Raw genomic sequence first — 9,257 nt, forward strand, 5'->3', positions numbered from 1 at the left:
AGTTTTGTTTTTCATTCAGTGCAAGAAATTAAGCTGTCGTCAAGAACTACCACACAGAGTGATTACATGGTTAAAGCATACTCTGCTGACATTTGAAACAGTCACTGGTCATCAAAGACAAAAAAAACAAAACAAACATTTTACGTCTGTTCTTGAAGAAAATGATATGCAGCCTAAAATATTTCAGCAATAGAATTAAACAGCTTCACAGAATATTCCATTAAATATATGATACAAAAATCAATAAAGCAATATAATAACACTAAAATTTCAAACAAATACACAAAATTAAAACTGAAACAACATGTTTTCAAACTAGTTTTAATAGAATCCCATCAGGACTAAAAGAAAAATGCAGCATAGATGTTATTCTAATTTACAGTTTTTCTCAAATGTTAAAACACAAAAGCCAATCCTGTAACCCAAATGACCAGTAGTCTAAACACATTTACTAAATGTAGCCACCATATTCCAGTACCATAAACACATGTCACATGAAGACACAATTCACAAAACACAACCCTCTGTACTCATAAATCTAAACACATTTTTCCTTGCTAAAACACATGTTGCAAAACAACTCTGCTCATATCCTCAAATGAAAGCCCATGTGATGCAAAATGCTTGCCACAGTCACCAATCTTTGAACACAGGGAACACACCTGGCGTCATTCACTACACACAATGACTCAAAATTGAAGACACTTGTTGCTAATGCTGTACCCACATGTAAAAGCAAGTTCAGAGTGCACAGTATGCTGAAGGTTCCAAACAAACACAATGGATGAAGGCAGAGTCAGGGGAAGAGGAATTTGATGCAGAGGAGGGAGAAGAGCTGGCCCTGGAAGAAGAGGAGCAGGCCAATGAGGAAGAGGAGTTCAAATGAGAGGAGGAAGAGGAGCGACCAACGAGGAAGAGGAGAAGGCCAACATGGGAGAGGAGAAGGTCCAGGAGGGAGAGCAAGACAACCTCGTACCATCATTACGGACGAGATGCGAGCAACAGCTCAGCGACATGATGCCGCACAGTGATTGTGGTGTGTGTGGTGTGAATAACGTAAATAAAAAAACTTCACACCCTGTTCATGTTTTCAAGATTACTGTTGTGTGCAATAGATTCTGTTTTTGCATTGAGTTGTGTTACAGTAGTGTACGTACATGCAGGATTTTCTATAGATTTATACTACTCATATGAAACTCACAAATCTAAATGCCTAATCCTCTGCAGGGATCTACGACGATCCGTTACTGTATAGTTTCTAAAATATGCATTGGCAGTTATGAAACAAAGAACCTTCTCACAAATTGAGCATTGTGTTTTCAATTGTTTTGCTGTAGTGTGTAATGCTGTGTATAGTGTTTATAGTTTTGACAGCTTCGAGCTGCTCTCTTGGTGTGGGAGTTTGAGTTTTGCAGTGGGAAGGTGTGGTTGTGTTTATGTAGCTTTAGAGAAGGGTGTTGTGTTTGGACATTGGGGGACCTGGTGGTAACGTTTGTGACATGTGTTTTAGCATTTGAGAAAAACTGTAACAGTGGAGATTTCTAACTAATACCAATTTAATTATTTAGACTCAAAAACACTGAGTTATAGGTTCTTTGATGTCTTTGCCCAGTTGGTTATTTAACTTTGCAAACAAAAGAAGAAAAGCTACATGGAACACAGAGGTCATATTATAACCTTTAAGAAGCAAAATACGGATGTGTTATAATGTTCACATGAAGAATTCAGCAGATTGCAATTCTGTAGTAGATTAGTGATGTTGGTACAGGATATTTGTACAACAGTTTCGTATCTGGATTTTAAGTCATTAAAAGCTAGTCAATCATTCAAGGTAACCAAACCATATTCAAAGTCTGAAAAGTTTTATTGTTGGACTAGCCTTCTCTTTGAAATAAAGACATGTTTGAACTATGCTTCCTTAGCTTTAATGAGATATCAGAAGCATCTCTAAAAAGAAATCTAAAAATCTCATTGAGGTCAATATGTTCTTGCTTCCTGTGCAGGAAAATGATGGGGAGGATAATTTTTCAAATTCAAATTCAAATTTTTATTTGTCACATACACAGTCATACACAGTACGATATGCAGTGAAATACTTACACAACTGCTCGTGACCTGAAGAAGAAAAAAAAAGGCTATGAATAAGATAGGAAATAAATATGAAAAATTAAAAAGGGTAAATTTAACAAGGAAGGAATAAAATAAAATATAAAAATTAAAGTTAAAAATGAAATAACTGTACAACAAATACACAATACACAGTATAGAAATATATAAGAATGTATGAAGAAATATAAATATATATATATACAATAACAGCAGCAAACAGTGCAAATATGCTTAAAGTGATTTAATGATGAAGTGATTATTGTAAACAATGTCCAGAATGTCTAGTGTGTGTGTGTGTGTGTGTGTGTGTGTGTGTGTGTGTGTGTGTGTGTGTGTGAAAACCATATGTGTGGGTCGGTACTATGTGGTGGTGTGATTGAGAGACCGTATTGCCTGCGGGAAGAAGCTCCTCCTCAGTCTCTCTGTGTTGGTCTTCAGGGAGCGGAATCGCTTTCCTGACCTCAACAGAGAGAACAGTCTGTTGTTGGGATGGCTGAGGTCCTTCACGATCTTCCTGGCCTTGGTCCAGCACCGCCGGGAAATTTGACCAAAGCAGGTTACAAAATCTTTTCTTCTGATAAGGTAAAACTTCTGAGGCCTGTTGTGTGACAAGTAAATAAATCTTTGTATATTGTTTAGGGTCAGGAACGTACCCACTGTTCTCTCTGCTCCCCGGCTATAGAGGACACCCGGCCTTTTCCACCATGGTTTCAAAACTCTGCAGCCAAACACCGGCCATGCCCCGCTGTCAGCTGTCACACACTATTCTCACTGAGAAAAACTGGTAAACATCATATCAGTACTATTTATATATAAATGAATAATTATTTTATTCACATTCCACTATTCAAAAAGTGTAGGTGACTAATCCATGGGAATAAAGCAAGACAACCAAGTATAAATGAGGAAATACATCCTGCACTCAGGTTGAGAATCAATTTTACGTTTTAAACTGTTTTGCTCAACAAAGCCATCATAAATATAATTATTTTTGAACTCCCATAGAAACAGTTTCTATTCCCTGTGGAAGAAATGCCAAATTTCTATTAGAGATGAGGGGGTCTCTCTCTGTTCCCCTTTACTTTCAGTGACTACAACCTGCTGGGTTTTTTTACAACAGAAAATGAGCGCTGGTTGTTTGCTGTGAAATAGTTTTCTGAGGCATGGTGAAACCTGCTGCATGTACCTGCAAGCACAAAACTTTCAGAGTGGTGTAAAATATTTCTTGCTGTGGGATATCAGGGTTTTTTTTTCTCAACATGCTTAAAACAATATCAACTGAAAATTAAATACTACAGTGAAAAGAAACATATATTTCCAATCCATATAGGCATGGGAAGTAAAAGTGTTAATAAGTAAGGTTGTTGCAGAAATACATACTATTTGGATTTTTTTTTCTTTTTATTATGTCACCATAATTTTGTGAAATCTTGAGACATTGTTGGGATTTCGTTTAAGTTTATCCCTCTGTTTCCTGTCTTAACTTTCTTTGTTTTCACAGGTTTCACTATGCAGCTCGTATCTGGGATGGTGTGAAAAAGTCCTCTGCCCTCTCTGAATACAGTCGTCTGCTCTGCTGACACGTGTTTAACTGCTCTTATGTACAGTTTTATTTCACTGATCAGATCACACAAAGACGAAAGAAGTGCAGCTGAATGGGATGTTTGAAAAAAACATCACTGGGGCATAAAATAAATATAATTATTCAGACTTTGAGTCCTGCTTGTTCTATAGTGTCCTGGGACTCTCCTCAGGAATTCTGATAGTTACAGATAAAGTTACAGCCTGTGCAGAGGTGGTGAGCGGGAAAAGAAAGTGTCTTCTCTCAGCACATGTCTAATAAAAATGCGAGAATAGTTTTTAAATTCAAGTCATTCTTGACTGTGTTTCAGTTTTGATGCACTGATAGTTGAAAATACAGATTTCTGTCTTTTTTATTACCTTTTTTGAAAAGATAAGGGGAAACGTGCAAGTTAATAATATACCACTGAAAACTGGTGTGTCTGGTTTTGATTGATATATGCTGTAAGATAGAATGCATGTGGCAATAACGGTTACATACCTTTTGTGTGGTTGTCGGTGACTTTCATTTCTCATGAATCACAGTCAGTTTTGTTTTTCATTCAGTTCATTCAAGAAACAAACATTTTACGTCTGTTCTCAAAGAAAATGATTTGCAGCCTAAAAATATTTCAGCAGATAGAGAATTAAGCAATTTAAAAACTTTACCATTCACTTAACTTGAATTATGTGGAAAAAGAATTCAAATTCTTATTCAAAGGACTGTTTTTTGATAGTCAGGTTCCTTCACTGTCAAAGGCAGAATTAAGGAGTGGTCAGAGATAGGAGACCACTCCCCTCGATGAGAATTGCTTATAACCTGAACACAAACTAAAGTAGAATTCACTTATGTCTGACCGCTCCACAATGCAGAACCTTGTGCTGATCCTTGGGATCGTGCTGCTCCCTAGAGGCAAGTTTTTCTTCAGTTATCTGTTCTTTTGAAGAAAGTTCTGTAATATTCAATGAAACATTTTCTTTTTTAATGCTTCTACAACATGTTTTAGTACAACCCAGTAAACGTTTGTCTACGTTCTACAAATTATTATACTAATTACTGTACTGTTTGCCCTTTATTTTTTAAACGGTTCATTTTAGTGAATGTTTTAGAATATGTCCATGCATTGGAAGCAAGAAAAATTTCACTTATCTTTATCTTTGTTTTATCAGCCTGTGCCTTGAAATGTTTCGAATGCATACCGGACCTCTCTGGAAGCTGCGCTCAGACAACAAAAGAATGTCCTTCCAACACTCAGTGTGGATCAGTAAGAGTGACTTCATATGCAGGTTTGATATTTTATAGTTTTTATTTTATTCTTCTTTTGAACTGGTTCAGTTTTCAATGGTTCCTCTTTTTGTTGCAGGTAATTCAAAACTGGTTGATATTAAAGCGAAAAGTTGTGCTGCGGCTGAGGAGTGTGTTCAGGCCTCAATCAACTTTGGAGTTTCTCAAACTCTACTGACCAGCAAGTGTTGCACCTCTGATCTTTGCAACTCTCAAGATGCCCCTGGTAATTTCTATCACGCTTCTTGGTATTTTGAAATGTAATTTCCTGTCCTTGAAAGTAAAAAAAAAAAAGAAAAATTTATTTATTTTTATTAAATATGTTGAGAAAGTTTTGAAGTGGGTCAAAACCTTTCTTTCAATCGTCGTATTCGCTTGAACAGATGAGGTCAAAATTATCAATCTGTAAAAATTTCCTGATTAAAAAATCTCAAACAATAAACATATTAATAACATAAATGGTTTTTCTTTTGTTTTCTGTTGTTTTTTTTGTTTGTTTTATTGCTGATGTTTTTGGCACACAGTTAAAATAAGGAGGGGAACAAATATTACAAATATTTCTGTATTCAACAGAGGGCAGCATCTCATCTCCAAATGGGAAAAAGTGCTTCCAATGTGATGGAAACGATTGCACAAAAACTCTAAATTGCAATGGAGATGAGGACCACTGCATCTCAACAAGAGGTAACAGGCCGACAGCATTCAATGTCTGCATGTTTGTTCTTTTCTGCTCAGTGATTCAGTGATTCCCTCTTTTCATTTCCTCAGTGACTTCAGGAGGGCAAAAGGTGACTGTAAAGGGCTGCGCCTCCAAGGTGGTTTGCTCAAGCACACAATCTGCACAGATTGCAGGAATCATAGGAACAGAAATCAGCTGCTGCCAGGGTGACCTCTGCAACAGTGCCATCAGTACAACTGCTGGCCTTCTGCTCTTTGTGACACCGCTGATCTCTCTGGTCTTGTTCTCTTAGCTGATGGAAACAACAACATCACAGCCGAGCTTTTCTTATGACTGTCACAATGTTGCCTCTCATTTCACCAGAGCTTAAAAAATAACTACATTTTTGTAACTAAACATAATTTTTGGTTTGTGGAGAAAATAAATGAATACATTTCTTAAAGTCCTGTACATTTCTCTATTTTCTTTAAGTCAATATTATCGGCTATCAAATTAATAAGACATATACAAAAAATATGGTTGAAATAATCAACACTTGGCTGACTTTTATCATAGATATTAGCCAGTGATTTATTTTTCTAGAACGTAGATCATTCTGTCCCAATATTTAACTGCATTTGTTACTCACTGCTTTAAAGGTTAATGTTGGAAATGGGTAGAATTATATTTTATATTTTCTCCATCTAATGGACAAATCTTTTTATAGTATACAGTTTAAACATAGACTTTATTAACCCCACACTGGGGAAATTCACATGTTACAGCATCACATGTGTCAGGAAGAAAAGTGAATAAAAGATATAATATAAAAAAAATAAGAAAATATAGCACATCAAGAAAAAAGCCACAATAAACCTATAAAGACTAATTTGTACCATGTACAAATGTACATGCTTGTAAAATATACATGTGTATTTTAGAAGGTATCTATTATGTGTATGTGTGTATTGTTACGTGGTCAGTCACGTTTGTTTTGGTCATAATCCGGATGAGTTGGCTGTATTTTTCCATGTTCTCACCCCTGGGCGGAGCCTCATCACTACACCTGTTTGTTCACCTGTCAGTGATCCAGGGCTAACAACAGGCAGTATTTAAGGCCAGCTTCCTTATCTGTTCCACACCAGTTTGTCAGCTATCCTAGGTTGTTTGTTTGTGTTGTGTTGTGTTGTGTGTGGGTCCAGATCCATGCTTTGGCCTCCGGGCCCCATTGTTACAGTTTCTCCTAGAACAGAACCAGGCTGGGTTTTCACTTCGGGCTTAAACTGGACAACTGCACATTAAATTTTTGTGAATCACCACACAAACTGATTGCATGGTTAGAGCATACTCTGCTGACATTTTGAACAGTGTTCGGTCATCTAAGAAAATCATTTTCAAGTCTGTTTATAAAAATACAATTATTTGAAGTCCACAAATGCTTCAGTGGTGGGTCAACTATCTACTAGTGTTTGTCAACTATCTGACATCAAAATAAATGAAACATTTTAGTCAAGCAAGAAATGTTCCAGTGTCTTAGCTGACAAGAACAGCACCTGGTTTGGTTTTCTTCTGCTGCTGTAGCCTTTCTGCTCAATATCTGCTGTCAAATGCCTCAGAAAGAGCTAAACATATGATAGATATTAGATATTAGTCTCTTAACATGCTTATGCCTTAATACAACTTTCAGCTTTCATTGGTGCTATCAAATCAGATAATCAACATACAATTATAATTAAAGTAATAATTTTGATAAATATGTGTCCAAACCTTTGATTATAAAACTGTAACACTAAATCTACAGTTCACTGGCTGATTGGGTGTAATAGCAATATATTAAAAATGTATTAGATTGAACACCTCAGTATGTCTGAAGTATTGCAGTTATAATGTGTGGTTTAGTAAGACAGGAAAATGTTTGTGAGAGTGTACACATGAATGTTGCTGTGGTATTGTTGGCTAAGGGTAAACGTAAATACAGTAAAATCGTAATTCACGTCGACAGTAATGACACCCGGTTACGTCAATCGGAGGTCACTAAAATCAATATTGAATCGGTGTGCAACTTTGCCAAAACAATGTCGGACTCTGTAGTTTTCTCTGGTCCCCTCCCCAATCAGACCAGGAGTAACATGTTTAGCCGCATGTTCTCCTTAAATTGCTGGCTGTCTGAGTGGTGTCCAAGAAACGATGTGGGCTTCATAGATAATTGGCAAACCTTCTGGAGGAAACCTGGTCTTGTTAGGAGAGACGGCATCCATCCCACTTTGGATGGAGCAGCTCTCATTTCTAATAATAATAATAATGTGTTAATAGACCTCTCTGCATTGAATCATATCTGTTATTAATCCCTGTCTCTCTTCCACAGCATGTCTTTATCCTGTATTTCTTTTCTCATCCCAACCAGTCGCAGCAGATGTCCCCCCTTCCTGAGCCTGGTTCTGCTGGAGGTTTCTTCCTGTTAAAAGGAAGTTTTTCCTTTCCACTGTCGCCAAAGTGTCGCTCATACGGGGTCATATGATTGTTGAGTTTTTCTCTGTATCTATTATTGTATGACCTACTGTACAATATAAAGCCCCTTGAGGTGACTGCTGTTGTGATTTGGCCGTATATAAATAAAATTGAATTGAATGTTAACTGCAGTAAAAAGGTTAAAGTACCACATGTGCTGTCAGTGCAGTGTCTGATCTCAGACCTGCACAGCTTCCGTTTTAAACACTTGATGTACTCAGCTGCATGAAGAGCACATGAGATTTTCTCTGACACAATTAAATAAAACATGATGAAGGTCAAAGGTCATCACTTGTATGCTGAACAAAAAATTGGTAATCTGGAAATCTTTCACAGTTTTTTGCCAATAGTGTGTTATTTACCATAAAGTAATTCAGAGTCATTCACACCAGAGTAAGAGAGGATAATATATTTTTAAATATACTTTCTACAGAACTAAATATAATATCTTTATGTAAACGTCCAGAGCCTCTGTGGATTTGCCAAGTATTTATAACATAACGCAAAGCAACAGCCTCCATCACAGTGTTCATGAAATGCTGGGTTTATCAATCTTGTGGGGCGGGCATATTGTTGAGTTCAGAAGATTTCCCTGTAAAGGACCTGGTGGTGAACATTAGTCTTCCGTCCTTGCGATGAACTTCAGTCTTCCTGATGTTTCTGAAATGGTGCATCTCTCAGTAGGTTAACAGAACACCTTTCTGTGATAATAGAAAGGGAACAAGTTTCTCCAAACCTCTGGAACGAGGAAACCCAGCATGGTCTCCCTCACCAGTTTTCGCCCAGGATGGATGAAGTTGTTGATGATAATGTGGATAATCAAAAGAACAAATGACAGGTCTATGAAACAAGCTGCTGGTTTTATTTAAAGTTTCCATGTTAGCAGACCGTAGAGCAGGCTCCGGAGCCGCATGCGACTGTTTTGTCCTTATACTGCGGCTTCACATGGTTTGGGAAAATAAATTAGAAGTATTTAGCTGACGTGTATTTTATTTGTGTTTAGTTCTTTTTTTTTTAACTTGTAGTTCTAAATTGGAAGATTGTTGTGATATTGAAATAAAAATAATAAAATTATATTTTATTATTTTTCATCGCTCAAAATAAGCGTCACACTCGCAGAAGCCGGTATACCCGCCA

At 36.9% G+C, this 9,257-nt stretch overlaps 1 protein-coding gene and 1 long non-coding RNA gene across 2 annotated transcripts; both read left to right on the top strand.

Moving 5' to 3' along the window:
• The first annotated feature begins 2,649 nt into the window (after window positions 1-2,649).
• Window positions 2,650-3,825, top strand: LOC146698396 (uncharacterized). The gene is made up of 3 exons (XR_014923025.1): window positions 2,650-2,665; window positions 2,749-2,893; window positions 3,611-3,825. It is a non-coding gene; the product is annotated as an uncharacterized LOC146698396 (long non-coding RNA).
• A 693-nt stretch (window positions 3,826-4,518) lies between these two features.
• Window positions 4,519-6,079, top strand: LOC146698397 (urokinase plasminogen activator surface receptor-like). Its single transcript, XM_085473490.1, has 5 exons — window positions 4,519-4,582; window positions 4,840-4,956; window positions 5,034-5,180; window positions 5,528-5,638; window positions 5,723-6,079. The coding sequence occupies exons 1-5, from the start codon at window positions 4,519-4,521 to the stop codon at window positions 5,923-5,925; spliced, it is 642 nt and encodes a 213-aa protein (XP_085329616.1). The 3' UTR covers window positions 5,926-6,079.
• The last annotated feature ends 3,178 nt before the right edge of the window (window positions 6,080-9,257 follow it).

This window comes from Copadichromis virginalis, linkage group LG11 (genome assembly GCF_057382275.1).
Source record: "Copadichromis virginalis isolate Kocher_CV1m ecotype Utaka linkage group LG11, C_Virginalis_male_GT1.1, whole genome shotgun sequence".
Taxonomy (NCBI): Eukaryota; Metazoa; Chordata; class Actinopteri; order Cichliformes; family Cichlidae; genus Copadichromis; species Copadichromis virginalis.

What these genes read in the sequence shown, in the direction of transcription:
- LOC146698397 (XM_085473490.1), top strand. Translation starts at nt 4,519, where the DNA reads ATGTCTGACCGCTCCACAATGCAGAACCTTGTGCTGATCCTTGGGATC. An exon ending in GATCGTGCTGCTCCCTAGAG is followed by an intron (nt 4,583 to 4,839) that starts GCAAGTTTTTCT and finishes TTGTTTTATCAG; the next exon opens with CCTGTGCCTTGAAATGTTTC. An exon ending in AAGAGTGACTTCATATGCAG is followed by an intron (nt 4,957 to 5,033) that starts GTTTGATATTTT and finishes TTTTTGTTGCAG; the next exon opens with GTAATTCAAAACTGGTTGAT.